Below are 25289 nucleotides of genomic sequence, written 5' to 3' on the forward strand. Positions count from 1 at the left end.
TTATTGGGGCCTAATGTTGCTAAACAGAGTCGAAATTTTTCATTTTTCAGTATTTGAAATTCGAAGAAAATTTACCCCTGCCTGCCTTACTATTTGTTGCTTGTAATGATGACGATTTCTAAATATAAGAAACATTGGTAGTGGTCCATCAATAAGACCAAGGCATTGAAGCCACAATGGCTCCCCTTGGCCCCGTTGGCCCTTCCATAAGCTGTGTAATATTAGGAGAATAATCCTTGAGAGGAGTTAGGGTAAGTCAGTACTTCTCAATGTCTTCCTTTTCCCAGTGTGGACCCCTCCACAACGCTGTTTGCTCTCTGTGAGTGGTCTGTCATTGGATCTGGTGGGAGAGAGGAGACCCAGTCTCTTCTCACATGCGGTCTAGGTCCAATCACTGGGCTTCCTGTTGCCGTCTCAGGCTGCAGGGCATGGCTGTCACCAACATGGGTGGAAAGGAATAAGACATTACTAACTAGAGAGCCATCCTACAATGGACAAACTAGTTTAACCATCTCATCTGTAGTTTAACCATCTCATCAGCCCTGTCTCAAAAGGTTAAAAAGGTTTGAGGGAATGTTTATATATGATGTAATGTGCCGGGCAAAGTTGTGTAAGGGTTAAGTTTGGTCTGCCGATCTGTCTAGATATGAAGGGCCAGTGATACTGGACAGTAGCTCAGGGCCAAACGATGTTGTGACTTCCTTAATTCTTTGAACCAACTACCTCAGTGATCCAGGGGCAGATAAAAAGTTAGAGCCATGCTTAGGAAACTTTCAAAATGTTGTATCTGCTCAAAGAGGAGCTGATCTCTTCACTAGACCTCTCTGAACATAGGAACTCTAACTTTAACACATTGCTGATCCAGAACTTCTCTTACAGATAGCCACACATATTTTGGGGATGGCACATGGCTCCTTTAATGTCCTCTAACTTTAGTGTAAGCTGTTTTTCAACCGTTTGTGTCCAGTCGTGTCTGAAAAGTGCCTTTTGATGTAAAACGTTGTAGGCTTGCAGGGTTGGAACTGTCTAATGTGGTGTTTACCTGATTGACTCGTCTTTGAGTCTGAGAGTAAAGTGTGTTTTGTTGAATTCTGTGACCATTCCAGATTGATTTTTGTCACGTTGTATTGTCTGGCCTCACAGAGGAACAGACATTGACTCACATTTCATCATTTTAGATGAATAAATAAAAAAATCTATAGTTGAAATGTATTCAGGGATTCTTCCAAATGTAATTTTGTACACAGTTGCCATAAAAGGATGAAAGTGTGTTTTGTGAGTGTGTGTGCATATGTGCATGCTTGTGTGTGTTGTGAGGGATATATTTTGATCCAGTTACTGTAATGCGGCTATCGTTCCTCCACCTCTTTCTCTGTTGGGTGCGTGTCGAGTTCACGAGTTAAGCACTGCGAAGAGCTCGCTCTCCTCAATACCCGCGCCGACTGGTGTAAAAGGGCCTTCCGCAAAGCGCCGCTTGTAATCTGCCTTTGGTAAGTCCTCCTTAGTTTTATCTGCCAAGGATTACCTCACAAGCTGCAAGCAGGAGAGGAGAGGAGAGCGAGAGAGAGAGAGGCAGAGCAAGAGAGAGAGAGAAATGAAAAGGAAGTCAAACAGAAAACGATGAAGATGGAACAAAATGAAAACAAATCGCTGTGTAATCTCCGAGAGAGAGAGAGGGAGAGAGAGAGAGACCTGCTTTGGAGTTGAAGGGAAGTTTCCCTCGCCACTCATTTAGAGAGGGAATTGACTAATCCCTCCATGATTGATGTCTGCTATGAGAGGCTCTATAGCAGACTAATAGGGCTTATGAGGATGACCAGAAAGGCCTTCTGTGTGTGTCTGTCTGTGTGTGTGTATGTGTATGAACCAAATCTATTCGTCTTGTGTGTCCCTCTATCCAGTGGCCATAGAGGCCAGGGGTTTGAATGACATGGCGGACGAAGAAGGGGTAACTTTATCTTAATCTGGTCTTAATCTGCCCCACTCCTCCAGGTGTGTGTGGGCTTAAACCCAAAGGATCCAGGGTTTTGGGGTGAAGGTTTAAGGGGGCTTGGGGTGAGGAGATAGAGGTCCACGCACTTGAGAAAACTCCTCGGACCCTCAGGAGCTCCAAGACCCCCCGCAACATCCTTAAAACCGCGCTCACTTGGTCATACCATACCTCCCTCCCTTCAGCCTTAAGTGGCCCCTGCTACATTTTAATTGAATTAAACCAACTGCTCTCCAGAATTTAAAAAAGGACCTTGGAAGTACCTTATGAATTAGTCTGAGTGATTTGTCTGTCAAATTGCGTGTGTGTCTGTGTGTGTGTGTGTGTGTGTGTGCGTGCGTGCACTCCTATGTGTGTGTGTTTGAGTAAAAGAGAGTGAGTACAGAAATGATAAGGCTTTAATTGCCTCTTTATAAAGCCCTCCAGCCCCCCCCCCCTCCTCTGGACTGCTATGGTATGCAGGTGTGTGCTCTTAGCCGCTATAGGAAATACTAAGCAGCGTTTCTAGTGCTTAACTCCATAGATCATTCAGTGGGATCAATGCCATAGCTTTCATTTGAGCACTCTCATAGCAGCTCAGTTGACCTCAACAAGATTTGATAATCCAGCACTGTTCTGAAGATCAAGCAGCCCCCATTATATTCGTAATGCAATCAGGAAGGAGAAGAGTTTTGCACTCATCCAAAATCTTTTCATGTTGGTTGCATCTTTTGTGTGGATGCTGAGGTTGTGACCCCTTGCACTCCTTGGCTTGTTGGCTATCTAGGAATTTAAGCTTATTCTACTGTCACACTCATTTTAAGTCAGCCAGACAAACGTAGAAGTCAAGTTAGAGGGAAGCGATGTTTTGCTGTTACAGTTTGATTGATGTGTTGCCACCAAGCATGGTCTTTGTCAGCTGTCTATGTCAACACCGCTATATTGGTACCAGATTATTTAATGAAACACATTTTGAGAGCAGTAAAACAATAAGCATTCAAATAGTAGCTGTCCACCATTTATCCATGGCTGTCTAAGTTGGCTACATCACTGCAAATCTGTTTTAAGTAATAATCTGCAACTTTTTCATATAAATATATGTTTGCTACTCTATCGGTAATTGGTATAACACAATAGTGATTTAACCTATAGCCAGTTCATGAAAGCTTTTACATTTGCTACATTTTTTAATCTAAAGACCTCCAGCAGCAGCTACATCAGTTTGTTTGGAATAAGCAGAAGAAGAAGAACTGGGTAGTTAGCATGAGCAGCGATAGCCACCATGGCTGAACAGACAAAGAAAAGAGAAACTCAAACTGCATCAACAGAAAATCCAAGGAAGAAGACGCCACAGTACGGCCCACACTGTTTGAGTGACAGGTGATCTCTGGGAAGTGCAGTGCAGAAACACCACAGCAGTGAGCGCTTAGCAGCAAAGATGTCGCCAAATTAAAAAATAAGGATCTCACAGATTACCACTTTAAAGGCCCAATCTGTAAATTCAGTAGGGTACTCTCTTCTGCTTCATGTTGGAGCTGATGTACCAACAATAAACCATAAACTGCTTCGTCTCAGTTATTATTGCTTTAGTAGGACATGTCCCCTTCCTCCTCTTTACTTTCTTCCTAGACACCCCCCCCCCCCCCCCCCCGCCTCTCTGCACACTCTCCTCATACTCCCTTTCTCCCTCTCTCTTTTCTGCCTGCGCGTAGCATTTTAGACCCACCCACCCTCTCCAGTATGTGTGTGTTGATGAATGCGTATTCTGATCAGGAGTCAGGCGCGTCAAAGGGGTGACTTTGTAATTATGTTCATTTTAATTGGCTGCGCTATCACCCCTCTCATCACTTAGGAGCCCACGCCGCGCCGGACAATGGCAGTCTGCAGTGGCGAGGGTGGAGGAGTGGGGGGGGTGCACAACTGCTGTGTTGAGAACCCCCCCCCCCTCCCCTCTTCCCACCCCTCACACACACACACACACACACACACACACAGTCAGCCTCTTTACCTGCAGAACATAATTCCTGAAGTGGCCTCCTTAATGAGTTTTCCCTGCCCAGGCTTAGATTAATTGATAAATGGCAGCGTTATCGGCGCGGCTGATCTCTGAACCCAATGCACCACTAATTTGTTTGTTGAAGATGGCAGTTAAAGGAGATTAATGCGGTATAGATTTATGAGAGCCCTCCCCCTTCCTCTTCCTCGTCCTCCTCCTCTTCCTTGTCCTAAAGCTTTTCTTTTCTCTGAGAAGGAGGAAGAGGAAGAGCAAAAGAGGAAGATAGGCTGATGAGTATGGATCCTCTTGCTCTGGATTTTTTTGAAATCGTTTTGGGGATATAAAATTTGAAGTACTATTTATAAACTCAAGGGAAGTTCAGTTTGCTAGGCTAGTACAGAAAACGTAGTATGCATCATCACAACATGCAACAGATTCACCAGTTAGCAACATCCACAGTTAAATGATCAGCCTGGTTGACCTAGTAATGCCAATGGAAAGACCAGCACTGAAAATGAAATGAGAAAGCATCATTTTTGACACTTAATGATCGAGATGGCATTTCTTTAGAACACGATAACAGAGACAGATATGCCGCATTCACTTCACAATTGATTTACTGTGGATACGAGCTGCCGTTCACAACACCGTCCTACACCCTGTTAGGACGGTTACACCCTGTTGTAATTACAAATAGGACATGTGGGAATTTTTTGTAGAAGTTTGCCAAAACATGGCAGCAAGTCCACTGATGTCGGAAGTCCAAAGTAATAATTCCTCCTCAATGTTTATCAGAAGAAGATAATATTGGTTGATTGTAAAATACCTTTTAATAAGACAAATGCAATGGCATTTCAAAGAGGTAAACACGTGAAGTTGTAGCAACGATATATCATCCCGTTCATGCGATGGGTAGAGAGAGTGAGACAGAAACAGTTGCTGGTGGTGTTGTTTCCTTGAACAGCGGGGGAGAGGAGGAGGAAGAGGAGGCAGGTGGGCAGCGAAGGCATTTGGACTCTCACGCTGGATCTGTTGAAATCCTAATTTTTGAAAGAGGTGTTTGAGACCTTATGCAATTGAGACGTCGTGTCTTAAAAGTCACGAAGGGAGCGAGAAAGATGGAAAGTTTGGTAGGGAGAGATGAAAATAGGGAGAGACTCTGGGAGAGCTGTTGAGGATGAGGGGGTTGAATGAGCAGGGGAAGAGATGGGCCGAGAAGGAGTTTGAAATCTCTAAATGTTTGAATAGGTATCTTGTTTTACACTTCATAACAGCACTGAGACTGCATGTCTTAAAAAAAAATGGTCACGGAGGTGGGGAAGAGATGGAGAGAGGGACTCTGGGACGCTTTCACTGATGGTGGTGTCGTCTCTAACAGGATCCCAGCTTCCATATTGTCGATTCCCCCCCCCCCCTCCCCCATCTCCTAACCCACCCTGCCTGCCTGTCTGCCTTTTTCCCCAGCCAAAGCTAATTTGCAGAGGCGTGAGTGTGGGTAATGCTACTGCCGCTTCCATGACAAGCTAAAGCCAGCGCTTACACCGCATTATGCCCCTGCGTTACACGTTAGGCGAGCGAGCAGGCGGGTGGGCACAGTACAAGCTGGCACAGTCGCTCCTTTGTGTCTTGCCTCCTCCAAACTGTGTCATTTCATGTGTTTTTTTTTTTTGTTTTTTTTTCAGGCAACAGTTTTTATTTCAATTTCAAAGCCCCGCCTCCCCTCTCCTGTTCCTGTGTTTTTTGCCGCTTTGCATGGTTATGCCTGTGGAGCGGAATAGGCCTTGGAAGCAAATTGGGCCTGGAAAACGAAACCGCTTTTTCTGGGTTTTGCATATTGCGTTTCGGCAGCCAACTGCCGAAAGGCCCTCTCTCTTGCCCGCAGGTTCACTGCTAGATGGGATGCGTATCTGCCTCTGAGAGAAACGCTGGCAACCCCCTACCGCCATCGCCACCACCGCCGCTATCGCGTTGCATGTATTTGCATGACATTTTCCCATTTTCTCCGTGCTGTTACATGTGATTTGTTGAGGAATTGGAACAACAAACTCATTGAGCCTAACTTATAAAAATCAATAGGTAGTTCTCACAAATCATAACCTGCTCATACAATACCATGTTCTCTGACTGGGTGGCCTAATGGTTAGAGAGTCCTGCAACAAAGGCCGCAGGTTCAATCCCCGCCATATTCAACATGTCCGTTATTCTCCATGTGACTCTTAAAGTGTCTTTACAGGTGGGAAGGGTCGTCGTTCTCTGTCTCCCTGCTCAGACTACAGATCCTTCATTACACATCAGTTTACTGTGGCCCTCTGAATTCGAACAGACACACACACACACACGCAGAGTCTTAAAATGAGGCCTGACTTCCTAAACAGTCTCTACATGCACAGTCACACACACACATGCACACACTCTTTCTCTCACGCCTCTCTTTGGAAGGAGCCCCTCCTCGGTGTGATTACAACAGTAATGCGATATTTCCTTTGTATGTTAATGTGTATTATTTTCCACGCTACGTTCGCTCTCCTCTCCTGTTCCAGCCTTTTGTCTCTCTCTCCCCCCCCTTCCCCATTGTTCCATCCACTCCACATCTCCATTTACATAATTGAACTTTTGATTGGACTTTGCTCCCTCCCCTCCCCTCCCCTCCCCTCCCCTCCCCTCCCCTCCCCTCCCCTCCCCTCCCCTCTCACGCAAGCAACGTTTGAAATCCGAAGCATAATTTCATGGGTAAGATGACGCGAGGCGATCATTTTTTTTCTCTCTCTCTTTTTCTAATTTGAAGACGTCGGACACAGAAAGCCCAGATTAAACAAATGGCTTGTTTCGATTGAAGGTGCAATTAAATAATTGAGCAGGTTGGTAGTTGGAGCCCAGCCAATCAGATGAGAGCTTTTCACTAATGGGAGGGACAGGCCACTTAAGTGCACAAACCTTATCCTCTTAAATGTGAACAGGTATTAACGTTTTTCAAGCGTGTGTTTACATCTTGGATAAGAGCGGAGTGGTAGTGTGTGTGTGCCTACCTCTTTTTAACTGTGTGTGTGATCATGCTGTGTACAGTATCTGTCTGTGTGTGAAGTTGTATATATATTTATGTATGTGCGCTCAATACAGTATGCATCTGTTGAAGTGTGTGTTTATGTGTGTGCGTGCATGCTATACATTATCTATCCACATGTGTGTGTGTGTATATGTGTGGGTGCATATGTGCGCTACACACTATTGTCTGTTGGAGTGTGTCAATGTGTTTATGTGTGCTATACAATGTGTGTGTGCGCGTGAAGTTCTCTTTTTTTTTTTTTTTCTTTTGCCGTAGGCTGCTTGAGCGGATTACAAGTTTTAAAGAGTATGAGATTCAACACCTCCTCAAATCTGACACTCTCTGACACCGCTTTGAAGCCATGAAAGTGAGATTGGGAAGACACGGAAGCTCTTTTCTCTCCACAGAGTCGTGGGTTTATGTCATTGGGTTGGGGCCAGTTAAGTTTCCATTGAAGCGTTATGCCCCGGAGTGAGAGACAAAGCCGCCACTTAAAGCATTTGACTTGTATCTTTTTTATGGCTCTAAAAGGCCAGTTTTAATGGCCCCCATGCTGCCAGCGAAGCATGCGAGTGTGGTAGAACGTAGAACTGCACGTTTAGTTGCATATAACGGTATATCACGTTTTTTCTAATTTGTCATTGGTCCGTTTTCATTTGGGGCAACAGCGAGGTCCAATAGTTAGAGATCGTCCTTCAGCTGGAAGACGCGGGTTTGAGCCTCTGTGTCGCCCTGCTGAAGTCCTGCTGAAGTCCTGCTGAAGTCCTGCTGAAGTCCTGCTGAAGTCCTGCTGAAGTCCTGCTGAAGTCCTGCTGAAGTCCTGCTGAAGTCCTGCCTCCTTGAGCAAACACTGAATCTCTACCAGCTCCAGGGTCGTTGTTCTGTAGCTGACGCTGACCTCTGACCTCCTTAGAGGAGGGGAAAATTAAAAAAGAATTTCCCTACAACGATCAATAAAATGTCATATTATTATTATTAATTTCCTTTGTTGTTGATGATTAAGAAAGTCCATATGCTGGGTAAGAAAATGGACATAAAATATAAGGCTTCTCTGGTGCGTCGATTTCAAATTAAAAAAAAAGGGGAAATCCCCACTCTCAAAAAGATATCTTGATTGATTTATTTTACATGTTTCAAATAAAAAGGTAAACTGTATATTTTTTTTATTTGAAACATTTGAAACATGTAAAATGTGGTTGAAAATAGTCAATGTGTTGATATAAGTATAAAAAGAGCAGTAAAATTATTTTGTCCCGCAAGTCATCAGGAATAACTGTGATCACAGTATCCAGCAAAATAATTGAGATGATCGTTTTAGCGGTCCCGGTGCAGCCCAGCTAGAATATTTTAAACTAAACCTAAATGTACCCTCGTCCTCCTCACTTCTTGGTTGTGTGTAGTGTCGGTGCTTTAGAGGTTGAAGGTTATTCTACTGTTGCACTCACTGTAAGTCACTGGATGCTTTGGAAGTGGCTTGAAAATGTACTATAAATAAATTCTGTCCATATACAGCACAGTGGATATCGCTGCAACGCTCGAATCTAAAAAGAGAAAATTTTCCGAGACCTCGCTACAAAATCGTTCTTTTGCTGATTTTCAGCTCGACCTATGACCATTTTCTAATTTTCCGTATCATTGTTCATCCTCTTTTACCCATTATTCCCGATCTCGATTCAGATCCCGCCCTCCCGAAATCCCATTGCTGACACCAAAAATCCTCCTCCCGACACCGGCGCCAACAGGAACCTGGATGCTGCCATTCCCGGGTTTCCTCCTATCTTGTCATTCCGGCATTGTAGGGAGCTTAACGTTTCCCTCCCCTCTCTCTCTGTCTCTCTCTCTCTCTCTCACTCTTTTTCTTTCTCTCTTGTCCTTTCCCCCCTCCCCTCTTGCCGTTTTTTTTCTTTTTTTTTTTGCCCCATCGTATGTATGTTGTTGACACCGAGGCATCAGGAATAATGGAATCTCTTGTCAGTGCCTTGTATTTCTGGCCCAAGCTGTTAGGGCTGTGTATAATAGTAGCGGAGGAGGAGGAGGAGGAGGAGGAGGGGAGGTTATGTGCCACTGATAGTAATGAAGGTTGCCTTTTCATTTTTTAATATGGAATGTTTGTGGGCCGAGGCAACGCTCTCCGCTAATCCTACCCCCGAGCCGAGCTAGCTACATGGCTGTGTCAGTTTTACACACACACACACGTGCACTAACATTCACACAGACACATGACATAAACACACACACACACACACACACACACACCTTGCTTTAGGCAAGACAGCAAACTGTTTGATAAGTCGGGGTGCATTTCTGCTCCTCATGAAAATTTCACTCCTCCCGTGTTTGTGTCTTAAGGAAATGCGGCCCGTTCCTGTAAAAGAAGATATGGTGTTTGTTCAATATTTGATGGATATGAAAAGGCTCGAGTGCGTGGATGCATTTGTAAACCTTTATCTGAGAAAGAGCGTAATGGAACGGTCTGGGCCGCCGATTGAGAAAATTACATCAGCGCGGGTTGTTATGAGCGCGGGGTCACTGCGAGTCGCACGCCGCTGCTGTCGGGTGAAAACCACGTCGCTGCTGGAAAACGAGTTGGACAGGAATGAAGAAAAGAATGCTTCTTTTTCTCATTGACACCCGTGTATTTTTGAAATGATACAATGGCTGGGTTTAAGAGGGGTCACTGAACTCACTGAATACAATCAATGACCTTGTAAAGTTTCAATCGAAGTAAGAAAAAGAAAAACGCCAAAAGGGCAGTTAACTGATTTAATAGTACAACAGCTGTTATATACTCTGCTATGTCCCCCCTCCATACACTGGCCTTGTCTTCTGTACAGAAAAGCATTAATCCTTTAGCATCTTTTTAGATTTTAGATTTTACAACTGGATGTAATTGCATTGAACTTGGTGGGTGTGTGTGTGTGTGTGTGTGTGTGTGTGTGTGTGTGTGTGTGTGTGTGAGAGAGAGAGAGAGACCCTCAGACTCTATTATTAATATTGTTTACTTTTTCTACTGTTGCACTCATTAGTAGCTCTGTGTTGGCTAAATGCCTAAAACATAAGTATAAAGTGTGAAGTATGAGTGTTTGTGTGTGTGTGTGTGTATGTGTGCGTGTTTGTTTACCACTGGCTTGGGGTACCTGTATGTGGATGGGTAGGTGGGTGAGAGAGTGTGCCTTGAAGTGTGTGTTTTCCACTGGCTAGGGTAAGTGTGTGTGTTTTTTCTACTGGCTAGGGTACGTGTGTGTGTGTGTGTGTTCTCCGCCGGCTAGGGTGCAGGGTCTGCGGCGCTGGAGTGTGCTGTGTGTCTAATTGCTTTAATAGCACCTGGTCTCTAATCCCAGGTAATTAGAGCGCTCAAATTAGACAGCTACTTTCAACCGTCACTTGAAAAAGCTGAAAGAGAAGGCCTGAAGGAAGACCGCTCCACACTGCGACTCAACACACACACACACACACACACACTTGCAGATACACACTCAAAAACAGTGGCAGAAGCAGAAGACAGATCTGGAGAGATGAGTTTAGCACAGTAAGTGTGTGTGTGTGTGTGAGAGAAATGTATCTCTTCGCTCTTATGGTCACTCAGTCTGAATGCCCGCTCTTATTACATTGTATTAATCTGTATTATATTATATTCCTGTACAGCGACACAATCATTTATGTATCTTTTGATGAGGGGGGAAATTTTTTTATTTTGTTTACGTTGACCTCTTTCCATAGCCACATAATTGCGATCGTGTTCTCATCGGTGTTGACTTTCAGGTATATCTCTTTTTTCTCTTCTTCCTTTCTTTTTTTTTCCATTTGTCTGAGTGGTGCGCAGGCATTGTCGAGGCCGCCTAAAACGTGTCTGGAGAAGCTGCGGGGAAAGGTTAGGGCCCTCTTTTAAAGATGAGCCGGAAATGTCAAGTGTCCTCCCCTCAGGCTCTCGCTGCCTTCTCCCTGTACTGAGAGTGCCGTAGGGGCCTGCATGACTCACACACACACACACACACACACACACACACTAGCACAAAGGTTAGGAGTTGCTATTAGAGTTGGCCTCCAGACTCTTTCATCTGTTTTGGCCCTTGTGGCTTCTCAATAGGCTTCAGGCTCGTGGTCACACGTTAAAGTACAACATTAGATACACACGGGGCATCTGGGTGCTTCCAGGCTACAGCTAACAGGCTAATGTTGCTACCAGTCTCTCTTTATGCCCGTTAGCATTACATAATAATTGCGCCTTAGCGTTTTAAAACCTGTCGACAGTAGACCAAATATGTCGAGGTTGGTGTGGTTAACATCAAGACTAACAACACATACAAAGTAGATGTTTAGTTGTGGTTCAGAGACCATCTTAAATTTCACAGTTTGGATGGGAATGTAAGAGTGGAGGATGTGGTTGTACACTTCTAGCATATTTCTGTGTGGAACTATACCACCATAACTTTAATTTCCAGGCTTTTCTTTCCTTCCTGCGCCCCTGTAAAACTTTCCACACGGTGTCACGGTATCTGCGAATGATTTAAACCTGATCAAGTCAACACACCATCACCCCGCTAATGCCTTTCTCCCCAGCTGCAACGACAAAAGCCAGTGGGTTTGATCTCTGTCCTCAGTCTCCAGTCGATCCTCCGCCTCTCTCCCTCTCCTGCAGTAGCACAAAGAGGCCAACAGAGGGGGTTGGTCGGCCACCGCAGGCTCGGTTACAGGACTGAGGCCGCGGCGCTCCCATTGTAGTCAGCAGTCTTTTCTCTAAGCCGTCACTGTGTGTCATGGAAAACTGGGTTAACTCGTTATGGTGGTCAATATCAACTCACGCTTCTAAAACTAACATCTCTTTAATTTACTTTTTGCTGACAGTTATGTTATGTAAATGTTTCACTTTAACCTTTACACAACCAGGTTGTCCCACTGAGATTAAACATCTTCTTCAAAGAGAGACACGGCCGTGAAAGAAGCATCATGACAAACATTAAAGTTGTAAACCGATAATATACAACAATGTCCAGATATCTAAATTAGCAGTGTATTTTGTCTGCAGGTCCTGAAGTCTGGAGTCTTACATCGTCAATTGTATTATCTAATTTCAATGCCTTTAAAAGGTCTTGAATACCATTCAATAAAGCAGATTAAGCCTTAAATTCAATACTAGAGGGCTTAGAAATAGTTTCTTAGTGCGCTGCTTTTCAAGTGACATATCAGTGAATTACGCAGACCCACAGTATATTCTACAGTTTCAATTTAGAAATTCATCTTATATTTTGTTCAAATTGGCATTGAAAATGTCTTTTAAAGTCTCGATGAAACTTGCAGAGACCCTGCTTCAACACATTTTGTCACATAATTAAAGAAATATCTCTTTTATTAGTCATGTGTTAATGTGATTGTCTAGCGTACAATAGTAATATGCAGTAGGATTTCATAGTCTTTTTGATCACTGGCCTTTAATGAATCAAATCGAATTTCAATGACATTTTTTGGCGTTTCTCGCTGAACACTCTACAATGATCTGAGAGAATTATCCCATATCTATCCGTCCATAACCAGATTAGTCAATAGCCGGCTGAATAATCAGAATAGCGTTGGTTCCGCTGGCCGTCAGAGGAAGACCAGTGTCTCCGCGCCACCAAGGATTTGTGGGATTTGGAGTCTGGGAAGGGAGACGCTCCCATTGGTCAAAGCTTCCGACCCAGATAAGACTTCAAAGGCGGAGCTAATTAATAAGATGTTTACATTATCCACGGTCGTACGCTGCTTGAGTATGACCCTTCATTAGGATGTGTGTGTGTGTGTGTGTAGACTCATTGTGTCTCAGTATGCTAAAACATACTGGGAAGCTAATTGGATGGGTGGAAGTAGCTAAGCACAACATTTTATTCAGAATAACGAGGAGAGCAGTTGAAAGAAGCGGGGGAGCAAAGCCGAAAGTTCCCTTCTCCTGTCTCCTCTCTCCACTTCTCTTATTAAAGTTGTAGGCTCAGTGAATTTCAGTTGTATTGACTTGAACAATCAATATTTTTATGTAATCATATTGAAACCTTTTGAAAATGTTTAATCCAAGCTCAAGTCTTTTGTGAGCAGTGCAAGGGGCACGGAGGATAGTGCGGTATTTTCTGATATCAATTGAAAAACAGATGTAAATTCATGTTGTATGGCAAATCCTCCTTTGAATTATTTAATGTAGAAAACAGATTGATTTAGGAAATACGTGTCTTCCCATAATGCTACGTATACATTTTGAGAAAAAAATGATGGGGTTTTGTATGCAAAGTTCCTAAAATAGCTCACAGCTAAGATGTTTTTCCAAAATGAGTTTTGTTTACACACCAGAAATTATTTTAGAGGAGTAGATGTCACTTATTTGGATATCTTATTTTGGGACAAAACTCTTTGAATCAAGATTGAAATTTACAATCCTGATTGACTATTTGAGTTTTGCAGCAAAATGCGTTATTTCAAATGATGAATGAGAACGGAAGCAAAACTCAAACTCTCTCTCTTTCTCCCTCGTCCTTCCCTCCCTCCATGTCCATCCATCCCCTTCACTCCCTCCTTCTCTCTGTCCCTCCATCCCTCCCTCCCCGCCTGCAGCCCAGCCCCATCCCGAGTCCGGTGCTGGGAGGGAAGCCCAACGCCAGCCAGTCTCTGCTGGCCTGGTGCCGCGAGGTCACCAAGAACTACCGCGGGGTGAAGATCACCAACTTCACCACCTCCTGGAGGAACGGCCTGGCCTTCTGCGCCCTGCTGCACCACTTCAGACCCGACATCATGTAGGACACACACACACACACACACACATACTCACACACACACACTCTTCGGATATTAGGGTTAGAACTAAGACTTTCAGAACCTATTTATGGCCAACATGCTTTGTATTTTTACCTTTTTACCCGAGAATATTTTTGACCACCACTTGAAAGAACACTTTATATATGATATTACTAATTACTAATGTCAAGACCATTAATATTAATAACCATATTAATAATATAGAAGTACACATGTCAGGGTTCCCACTGGTCATGTAATTTTTGGAAATTCTCTGCAGAAGTCAGGTAATATCAGGGAATGTTACAAATTGGTCACTTATGAATACGAATATACCCGAATGTATTTTCCAAAATGTTTTTTCCACACATTTATTGCCTTACATGGGGGTTTTCATCAGGTTTTCACCCCAACTGGAATGGAAACCAGACTGTTCACCTCCTAAGAAAAACAAAAAAAAAAGGAAGTTATAACATTTTTAGGTCATGGAAGCGCTCAGACTTAGTTATGGAAAGTCATGGAACCCTGACAAGTGCAAACTGACAGAGTGATGAAGGCCTTTCTGGGCTGGAAGGCGCAGGTCGTTCGCCTCAATTGATCGCGATTTTATCTGCAAGTCAAAGTGCCTTGATGTCCCTCTTTGAACCTCATACATGTTTGCTCGCACATACACACACAATTAACCTTTCATCATGTTACGTCCTGCATGTCATCATGCCCGTCAGTGTGTGTTTGATTAAAACGTACAGATGTGTCTGTACACACACATATGCTCGCAGATGCATGTACAATAAATCTGTCATGTATGAATACAGTCTTGCATTCTGTTTGCTGCCAGCACCACTTTGATTATTCCTGTGTGTGATTGTGTGTGTGTGTGTGTGTGTGAGGTTCTTTGAGTATTAAACGTGTGTGTGCTTAACACTCAAGAAAGTATATGGAAAACCTGCAGCCCCATTAAGAGGGTAGACATAAAGATAATTCATCAAAAACCTGCCCTGTGTGAGTGTGTGTGTGTGTGTGTTTGTGTGTGCATACGTGTGTGTGTATGCCTGTGCGTCGGTGCACTCCTGTGTGTTATTTTTATATATTTTCCACTCTATTAGTTCTGTTGATTGCGCCGCTATGAAATTGCATGTTACAGTTCTAATACCATTACACGTGACGCATATTTAAACACACCTCTTCCTCTGCTATCTCTCTCTTTCTCCCTCATTCTCTCTCTCTTTCGCTCTCTCTTATTCCTCCTCCTCCTCCCCCCCCTTTCTCCGACCCTCCCCACTGTTCTTCCAGAGACTACAAGTCGCTCAATCCTCAGGATATTAAAGAAAACAACAAAAAGGTAAGAGGCAGCCACCGCTGGGCCCTCCACACCACTTAGCTCCCTCCCAGCCACATCTCCATTTGGCCTTATTTAGGGATCTACCATTAATCCCTGGATGTAGTGTGTGTGTGTGTGTGTGTTTAGAGTGGGGGGGTCAGTGGCACAAACACACACACAGGCAAGAAAACACATACACACGCACACAGGCACGTATGTAGTCACACTCACACATGTGCACTACAGCGAGAGTGTTATAATTACAGTTCTCATAAGACGTTCCTCCCTGCTGTGATATATGTGCATGTGTGTGTGTGTGTGTGTGTGTGTGTGTGTCCAAAGCATGAGTGAGTCACCTGGCAGAGGTGAGATGGTATCTTAACTCGGCAGCCTGCTGGGAGCTTACTAAACAGCCTCTGCTATGTGTGTATGTGTCTATGTGTGTGTTGGTCTGTGTGTAAGAGCATATTTTTGTTGTGCGGATTAGAACGTTTTGTTTGTGTGTGTGTGTGTGTGTGTGTGTGTGTGTGGTTTAATGGAGTACTAGTTGTAAACCAGCTCAGAGTTCATATGTAGCCTTGGAGTATCTCTGCCTCCTTGGTTTCATACATCCCTCCTCCTCTCCTCCTCCTCTCCTCTCCTCTCCTCACAAAATCTGCCAAATTAAAACACACACACACACACACACACATATGCACTCACTCTTAACCAAGTGAATAATCCATTCTCTTCATATAGCAAATGTACACACACACACTTTTTTCGCTCCTTCCCCTCTGCCACCATATGCGCACCTTCACAGTTCAGAGACACACACACACTCACACACATCGCCATTTTACTTCCTTCCCTCTGGCTCCATGCGCACACATTCACTTTTCACACACATTCCCTTGCAACATACCTACACAAACATACACAGCTATTTTTTTTTTTTCCTTTCCCTCAGTTACCACACACACACACACACACACACACACACACACACACACACACACACACCCTGTCCCCTCTTTGGCCCCCGAGGGCTACACAGAATGATATGCGTTGGGTTCCTGCAGCTTGATTTCCTCTCCTCATACACACTCTGGCTCAGCGATAACCTCTGGTGGCCCTGTTAGGCATGAATGCTACCCTGTTGACAATAACCACAGTGGAGGGAGAGAGAGCGACCCAATCCCATATCAGCTAACTGCCCCTCGCCCCCCTCCAGGTGCTCAAGTAGCCCTGAAGAAATTGGCTAGATATAAGTAATATGGGAATATGCCGTAGAAGGTGATAGCTGGTGAATAGCTGCAGCATTGTAGCTAGCGCGCTGTGTCCGGCTCTGTCGAGATCTGCACCGGTTGCTGATGTACATTCGGCCAAACAAACCGTCCCTTTGCACTGCAGAGAGGAGACGCAGTTACATATCACCTGACTTCCCCTCTGCCCCCTCCCCCCGCCCTCACCCCCACCCCCCAAGTAGCCCTGAAGAAGCTGGGTAGATAGAAGTAACATGGGGAATATTCCTAACAAGGTGATAGCTAGTGAATAGAGTTTATCTAGTTCTTGTAAGTTGGAACACAGTGAGGTGAACTGTCCCTTCACCAGGGTATCCACAGGTCTGTAGAAAGTCTGAAAAGGTCTTTAAAAATTATCTAAATTTAAGGCCTCAAATGTAGTTCTTGGAGGTCATATTTTTCACTTTATAATGACGGGTTTCTTCGCACAACATGTCCACTCTTAGATTATTGTAGAACAGGGTTAATGCAGTATACATGTTATTTTTCCATCCTATCTGCTTTACTGAACACAATTGCACATGTCCCTTAACAATTGTGTAAAATAAAAAGAAATGTGTAAAGCAGTGTATCAGGAACCATTCTTATGCTTTGATTTGATTGGTTCACGGTCATGGAGAGTGCCTGGACAAAGTTTGAGAACAGGCAAAGACTATATATAACCAAGACATTCAAATGTTATCATCTCAAAAAGTTAGTGGCCAGTGGGCGGTTTACCCTTATTGATTTATCCGCCAAAGACACATTTTTACTGGCATTTGGTGCTTGGCAGGTGGTAATTTCAGACCCTTTTTTTGTCTTTATTTCATTATTTTGGTTATTAAATTAATTTGCTCTCTGAAACCTGCACATACCCTGCTTTGCGGTGTATGTGAGATGCTGTTGGCCCTACATCATGTATCGGTATGCACTTCGATACTCTGTAAGCTGCCGTTCTGTCTCCGTCAGTCCCGCCGAGACATAATTGTACATTGATTAAACTTGGTGATATGAGTGATTGTGATTCTGAAAGCCAGTTGCGCTGAGAGTTCAGCAGAAAGGAAAGAGCAGTAGTGTGTCTCGTTGTGTTGTGTTGCACCCTGAAGGGGTTGGAGGAGAGACGGGTGTCCGTGATGCTGCCTGACTGAAAAGAGAGACCACTGACTCGAGGCACATTTGAGGACGACATGTTGTTTAGAGTTAAGGATCCTAAGAGAGGGAAAGATGGAGGGAAATAAATGCTTTTAGAGAGAAAACGAGGAAAAACAAAGAAAGCAAGGCGGGTGGTGAAAACAGAGACTATTTGTTTATTCCTATCCAGGGTTTCCTACAGAATTTACAGAATGTATAGAATTTATTGAATGGAAAGTTAAAATGGAAATGCATAGGAACTACACCTATCTCTGCCTTTCATGGCTAGTTGATAGACATGCCCCCCCTCCTCCTTTCTCAGCCTATCTGTGAAGAATGATTGCAATAAGCTCAGACTGCACTGAATTATGACAGATAAGGACAATCAATATTGGGGGTGGGTGAAGAGAGAGAGAGAGAGAGAGAGAAGTGAATATTTAGGAGATTTACAGCCTTTGAAAAGATCCATTATCAATGAATACATGTGTGGATACGTGCGCACGCATGCCAGTCTGTGCGTGGGTGTGTACATGCGTGTACACATGCTTGTCTTTCTGTTTGAATTTGCATGTCGAGAGCGTGTGTGTGTTTGGATTGCACGCTCCTCTGTCTTGTCTGTTTTGTCAGTGTGCTGTTATGTGTGTGTAATGAGGCCAAGGAGAAGTCATTTCCCATGCTATCTGATAGCAGAGCGCCAAGCACCAGGCTGAAGCGCTGTGAGCGAAGCCGGTGGGGGGGGGTGTAGATGATTGACAACGATGGATGGCTGTCAGTCACTCAGAGGGAGGGGCTGAGGGAGGGAGGGGAGGGGAGGGGGGGGGGGGGGCAGGGAGCAGAGGCCTGGGGCAGGGAACAGTGACATTCAATCCAAACCCAAAGCTTTGTCAGTGGTACGACGGGAAAGGAGAAGAATAGCTTCAGTATACTTAGAGCTCTTTTCCAAAACACTGTCTGCACATTTTGAGAAAAAAAAAGTTCCCTTCATTATTCAGTATCTTAAATACAGAGGAGAGTTGTAAAGTGTTCAAAACCTGTGCATTTTGTCAACCCTTGGACCTAAGTTATCTGCTGCTCTTTACACTTGTATTTAATTTTGTGTTATCAGTGATTTTTGTAGGGTTAAGGTTTTTCAAATGGCACTTTTTAAAACGAAGCTTAGTCTTCTTACGTTTGAAAAAATGATAGCTGTAATTCTACTTGTGTAAGTCAGTCAGTCTCCTTTGCATTCTTTACTCAGTTCAACTTTCAGTAACTCTGGCTTGACTGTGATGGACACTGGCTACCACCATAGAAGAAATGTAACCTGAAAACAGCGGGTCTTCATTGCAATGTGATCAATGTCTCAGTACGACTTGATCAGCGCACGTCAAGCTGTAAGAATAGCTATAGGAAGAATAAAGCATGAGGCCGAGGTCAAAAAGACTGTAGCACATGTCAAGACTAACATCGACCCTGAAACAAAACCCCAACATAAGAGCCTCCCTCCCTCTCTCTCTCTCCCTCTCTCTCCTCGCACAGCTCTCACTTTCTCCCCCTCTCACTCTTTTTTCTCTTTCATTCTTTCTTTCTTTCTGTCCCTATTGAGCAGCAAACTTGTCGCTCTCTTTCACAGCCTACTCTGGGCGAGAGGGGAACAATGCAAGCACACTTTGCTCCCCTGAATACGTGTTAGAAACCCAATCAGGCCCTCTTATTCCCCCCATTCTTTCTCTTTCTTTCTTTCTCTCTCTTTTTCTTTCTTTCACACTCCCTCTCTGCCAGGGGAAGGAGGGTAGGAGGGGGAACTCAAACAAGCTCGGTGTAAAGGCAAACTCCTCTCTGTTCTCCTTTTTTTTTCCCATCACTTCTTTCTTCCTGCCTTGTCTGTGCAACCACTCGCACACACACACACACACACACAGGCACCCTCTCTCAAACATTTCTACACACACACACACACTCACACCTCATTTCCCTGTGCGAGTATAGATGTTGGGCCCATTGTTACCCTCTCCATCAGTGGAAAGGGACAAAAGAGGCGAGAGTGAAAAAGACCCCCCAACAAAAGACGTCATAATTAATTGTAAATTGAGAAACGTCTCTCAATTGATCGCACCACCTTGTAATTCTCCACTTCTCCCCCTCTATTCTCTTCTGCCTCCAGCTCTCTCTTTCTGTGATAGAAACAAATAGACTTGGAGAAACAAGATTTGGTATGTTAGAAAGGGTTTGTGGCAAGAAGGTCACCGGTTCAATTCCCTGGACTGACAGGGAATATTTTAGAAATAGTTTCCCCTCCCTTAGCAACTGCTGTGGAAGTTCCCTTGAGCAAGGCGCTCGACCTCCAACTACACCAGTAAAGTTGCTCAGTGGCCAGTAGTGAAAGACTGTGGTTGTACTGGGAAGTTGCCTGCTGTGACTTTATAATGCCATGAATGTAAAGCAGGGAGATTCAGAAAAATACAGCGCTTCCCTGGATACATAAATATAAAAAAAATATGTAGGGGAAAGAGAGCGAAGGAGTTAGTTTGCAGCAGGATGGGGCTAAAAAAAAAAAGAGCATGCAAGCTCTTCAAAACCCTCCCTGGGATAAATAAAGGTTAAAAAAAAATGGAGGTGGGCACGAAAGTCAGAGAGAGAGCGAGGGAGACGGGGAGAGAGAGAGATTGATAGACTAGGGAGATCTGCGGAGGCAGTGAAACAAACGAGCGTTGCAACAGGTTGGAATTAGATCAACGCTATCAAGCAGGCCAGATACAAGCTGTGATACCTGGGAGAGATGGATGAGGGGGTTGCAGGGATGGAGGGAGGTGTGTGTATGTGTGTGTGCGCTCTTAATCTATTTATTTACCTGTCATTGGCTGCGATAATGGTTTTCATCCCTTCTCTCTGTCTCTCTGTCTCAGTCTATCTGGTGATGGGGGATTGGGTTTCGTGTGTCGGTTGATAATCACACCTGTATTTTCTCATCAGACTCTAATCAGACCAATTACACGCGTGACGGAGAGTGTGGGCAGGTTGATGCAGGGGGGCGATAAGGACACACATACACACACACACACACACCCTTCGGGATTAAGCGCTCTGTCTTGGGGTATCTGCGTCTCTTATCGGGGACAACCATCCCTGACATGACCTGTCAGCATCCATGCCGAAGGTGTCTCTCACACAAACACACATACACTCACACACGTGCATGCATGCAATACACCTATGTAGTTGCTCCTTCCCAAATGTGACCCATGTCAGAAAAAAAAATCAGAGCTCACCTCCTATCTAACCAACTATCATCACCACTTCCATCCCTCTCACCCCTTGTTCTAATGCCACATAGTCTTTTCACTCAAAAACGCTTCATTCAAACCAGCAAACTCTCTCTTTCTTCTTCAATTTTCCAGACAAGCTCTACTTTTAAAGTGATGATGGCTCTTTGGTGTTTCAAAATCTGAAAATGAATGCTTGTTTCATTTCGTTTCAGGCCTACGATGGTTTCGCCAGCCTGGGCATCTCCCGTCTCCTGGAGCCGTCAGACATGGTGCTGCTGGCCATCCCCGACAAGCTAACGGTAATGACCTACCTGTACCAGATCCGGGCCCACTTCTCCGGCGAGGAGCTCAACGTGGTGCAGATAGAGGCCAACAGCAGCCGCAGCACCTACAAGGTGGGCGACTTTGAAACAGATACCAACGCCTCCATAGGCCAGGACAAGTTCTACGCTGAGCTCAACGACGTGCAGCACCTCCAGGCTAACTCTGAGCCCACTATGTCAGCTGGCGATGTTAGCACCGAAGCTAACGGCGCTAAAGCCGCTGAAGAGGAGGAGATGGAGACGGGGTGGAACGCTGATGTAGGAGTGGTTTCGGCCAGCTTGCAGACAGTGGGGGCGTTGCCGTCCTCGCTGCCTGTCCCATCGCCACGCACGGCACTGCCCGCCACGGCAACAGACTCCACCCCTAGACCTGAGCCCGGGTCCCAGGCCACGCCCCCGGCCTCCGAGGACAGGGGGAAGCTTCCCAAAGCCGACACTTTAGACCTCAGCGAGTTACCGCAGAGGGTGGAGAGAGAGAGAGAGATGGAGAAGGTGAGACAGCGGAGGGAGGAGGACGGAGTGGATGGAGGGGTGGGGGGTACAGAATCGGGGTCCCCCACCAGGAGAGGGGCCCCCTCCTCCCCGCCCCACCAGAAGCTGGGCTTCTCCTATAACAGGGACGCTGACCTCATCAAGAAGAAGAGGGCCAGCCTGCGCCACTCTGAGTCCGAGCCCGCCTCTGACAGCAGCTCCCCGCCACTCAACCACACAGACACGCCCCCCAAACAGGTAAACTCCACACAGGTTATGCCACTTAGGTTTGGTTTAGGTTCAAGTTTATTACGTACTCACATGGCAGCTGAGAGGTCATCTGAAATACGTGAGCATCACAATAGTGTTTAGTTTAAAAGGTACACGTCATGATAACAATGAAAAAATAATAAGGTAAACAGAAGAATTCATTTTCAAAGTGCTATATATCTATAAAAAATCTATATCCAATATCTCTAAAATACACAGATTCCAGTTAGCAAAAGTGCTATAATTCACCTTACCTTACCTACTATCCCTTAACAAGTGATGTAATTTGTTTTCATTTTGTGCTATCAGTCAATTTGTAAGAGTAGGTATCAATTCTTTCAAATGCTGGATAATTCATTTTGTAACAGAATTCTTCATTTGTGCTTAATTGATCACCCTGTTTTAACAAAAGTTAAACAACAAAAAGGCACAGACACATGCCCACTTATTGTGTAGAGATGTAGAAACAGGAATAGGTACACACTGTGTTGAATAGAATTATGAGACACATTCAACTATCAGTTAATTATAATACAGGTACCTCATACAACCTCTGGATCTGTCTGTATGATGCAGGCTAATTCTCGCCTTGCTGTTAAAGACAGGCATTTAGATTCTGACAGCATATGCCTGCATGTACCTGCCTGGCCCCTAAATGGATTGTTTTTATCCTTGCACCCCCGCTTTGATTGAAACTTTCACAGCCACATCAGTCGTAAGACAGAGGACGCGGCGCACATTCATTCCCTTCTGGCACCCGCTAAGCTTCAAATCCCGACCTCGTCGATGCCGTTGGCGAGATGACCGTACCGAAATTCTCCCATCCTGCGTTAGATGTTGTCGTCGCCCGTCTCGCTGCCGAGACCCAGACGCGTCGGGGCCGGGCCCTTAACATGTGGCGACTGCAGAAGGCACCCAGGAGAACCCCCTGCTTTGACATTTCATTATATTTTTCATTATATTTCTCATCCCTTCAGTTGATGGCAGTTGGCGCCGTGACTGCTCAGGCGTGGAGACGCTTTGCACAGAGCACACCTCATCTCGTCTCACACACACGCACTGGCACACACCCGTATGCGCGCACACACACACACGCGTTGAACGCACGTCTGCCTGCGTCGGTTAACCCCCAGATTACCGCTTCCTGTTTACAAGCTGAAAGGTCACGGGGCGGGCGGGGGGCGCGGGGGGGTCACGACAGCTATGACACCCCATTTTGATCCGCTGTTATCTAGTTAGCCGGTTGCAGCCTCGCCAGTGCCCAGGCTAGATGTGAGCGCTGGAAGGATAAATATTTTTCAGTGTTATAAGCAGCTGGGTTGGAATACACCGCTCTCTAAGCCAAATGTAAGAACTCTGTTTTCCCTGTTTGTGCCCCCTTATAATACAGCCAGGATTACCTTGCAGATAAGATGCTAAGCTAGGTGTGTGTGTGTGTGTTGCTATCTTCTCAGAGCTGTCACGCTCTCCACACCACTGGACGCAGACAGGGCTGTGAGCCCAGCATGCAAGCTGATGCCCCCATAATGCAACAGGGCAGGGCAGTCACTGTATATCACAGGGGATATTCCCTGCTCCTACATTAGGAACAGCTCTTCTTAATCCTTTTCTACCTCCACCTCATATACAGTACAGCACTGCTCCTCGTATGGAGCTGGGGTGGGGAGAGGTGTGTGTGTGTGTGTGTGTAAGTTGGTGGAGGTGAATGCTGATGTTTGTGGTTTGCTGATTGGTTAGGCTATCACATTTGATTAGATTACACATATTTTCAATTTCAGTGCACAAATTTGTATAGAATCAAACAGTGTGGGCAACATTTCCAATATCAACAGTAGCATTTGTAATAGTAATTTTTCATGCAGATACTGAGTACTTTAAGTAGATCAGCTGATATGAGTACCAATCCAAGTAGGACTTCATTTAGTCATTCATGCCGTCTAGTGTTGGCATATTATAAAACAGTTGAAGAACAGGTGCATCGATTGTGTTTGTTTATTCATTTGATCAAATTACGCACTGACCAATGAATAGCAATCAATCAAATAAAAAATTATAATAAATGAATATAAAAAAAGAGAAAATAGGCTACATAAAATAGGCTCGAGAAATTAACCTCTTTTTTTATACTGGTCAAACTCAATGTATTAACTGAATCTCAAAAGCAGCTTATTTAGAATAGATGGGCACTCCACATAAAACAGTGGCATTAACCTGCACAACCTCCTCTTAACAATAGGTGCTGTTCCTATGAACTTCACAAATAGCAGCATCTTAGCATTTTGACATCAGGGGACGTTTTTCCTTCCTGCCAGAAAAATTTTATATTGTGCCAAAACGCATGAAATTTAAGGAACGAAATCAGGTCAGCTTCATTCGCTGATCCAAGTCTGAACGCGTGTGAGCTGGATCAGCACCAATCCCGACACTACAGATACTAAGCAAAACAATTGCATCTATGCATCTGTAGTTACATTATATTTCTACTCTTTCTCTCTCCAAGGAGCCGACACCTGCCCCTGTATCAAGTCCCCCTGCTGAGAAGGTGGGTAAAAGTTTGACAAGAGTAATAGACTGGACGTGCCAAACGTTTAATTTCAAATCCACTTCCAAGATATTTTTTGCTCAAAAACACTTGTCTAACACTCTTGCATAGATTGAGAGTGCAGTGTGTGGGAGTCTGAAAGTCTATTTTTTTAATCTCCAAAACTTTTGGGCTTTGCAGAGGACACCTTATCTATGAATTGATTTTATTGGAAGTGAACTGCGCCCAGCCCTGATTACCACTGTCATTACCTTTGCTAACTCTTTCCATTCCCTCCAACCTCCACCCCCCATGTCTCTCTCTCTCTCTCTCTCTCTCTCTGTCTGTCCCCAGAAGGTGCAGTCTCGTCAGGAGGAGCTGAAGGAGAGAGCCAGGCTTCTCCTGGAGCAGGCCCGCCGAGACGCTGCCATGAAGGCCGGCAACAAGAACGCCCCCAACTCAGCCCTCACTGCACCGACCAGGGCCGCAAGCATCACTGATGTAAGTCACTGAGTGTGTGTGTGTGTGTGTGTGTGTGTGTTATGTGCACTTGTTTGGGACTGTAATTGTTGACATTGCTCGCTGATGATACTGTCTCAAATGATGACACGGGTTTGTATTATTACCTGATTTTTTTTGTCAGGCTAGAGAGCCAAAATATTTTCACACCTGTCTCATCAACAAAGTTTTCCTCATTTGAGTTAAAGTTAAGGGTTGTAGCCATGGAGATATCTCTTTCTTGGCTGGCACATGAACAGGTTGTTGTTCAACTATTGTTGTGAGGAACACTCAACACTCATTTTGTTCATCTTTACTAGGTATTTAACGTTAGAAACCAAAACAGTAGTGTGTGCCTAATGGATAGCTCTACCACACACTGTGAATGTGTCATTTATCAGCATCCCGTCAAAGCCTGAAAAATAAGTCATATCAAATTTTACGAAACATTTCTATATTGAATCTAATCTATATTGAGGAAAA

The 25289-nt window shown here is 44.7% G+C and overlaps 1 protein-coding gene across 4 annotated transcripts in view; it reads left to right on the forward strand.

The window, feature by feature from the left end:
* Positions 1-25289, forward strand: part of ehbp1 (EH domain binding protein 1) — a 171882-nt gene that overhangs the window by 72353 nt on the left and 74240 nt on the right. For all 4 annotated transcript variants that reach the window (XR_013507199.1, XR_013507200.1, XM_071897739.2 and 1 more), the window contains exons 11-15: positions 13585-13763; positions 15058-15106; positions 20936-21775; positions 24288-24329; positions 24663-24809. Coding sequence is in view for 2 of the 4 variants with exons in the window: in XM_071897739.2 (XP_071753840.2) it covers positions 13585-13763; positions 15058-15106; positions 20936-21775; positions 24288-24329; positions 24663-24809 (1257 nt within the window). In the remaining 2 variants the exon portion in view is untranslated. The remainder of the gene's footprint in view (positions 1-13584; positions 13764-15057; positions 15107-20935; positions 21776-24287; positions 24330-24662; positions 24810-25289) is intronic.

Source organism: Centroberyx gerrardi, chromosome 15 (genome assembly GCF_048128805.1).
Source record: "Centroberyx gerrardi isolate f3 chromosome 15, fCenGer3.hap1.cur.20231027, whole genome shotgun sequence".
In the NCBI taxonomy this organism is placed as follows: Eukaryota; Metazoa; Chordata; class Actinopteri; order Beryciformes; family Berycidae; genus Centroberyx; species Centroberyx gerrardi.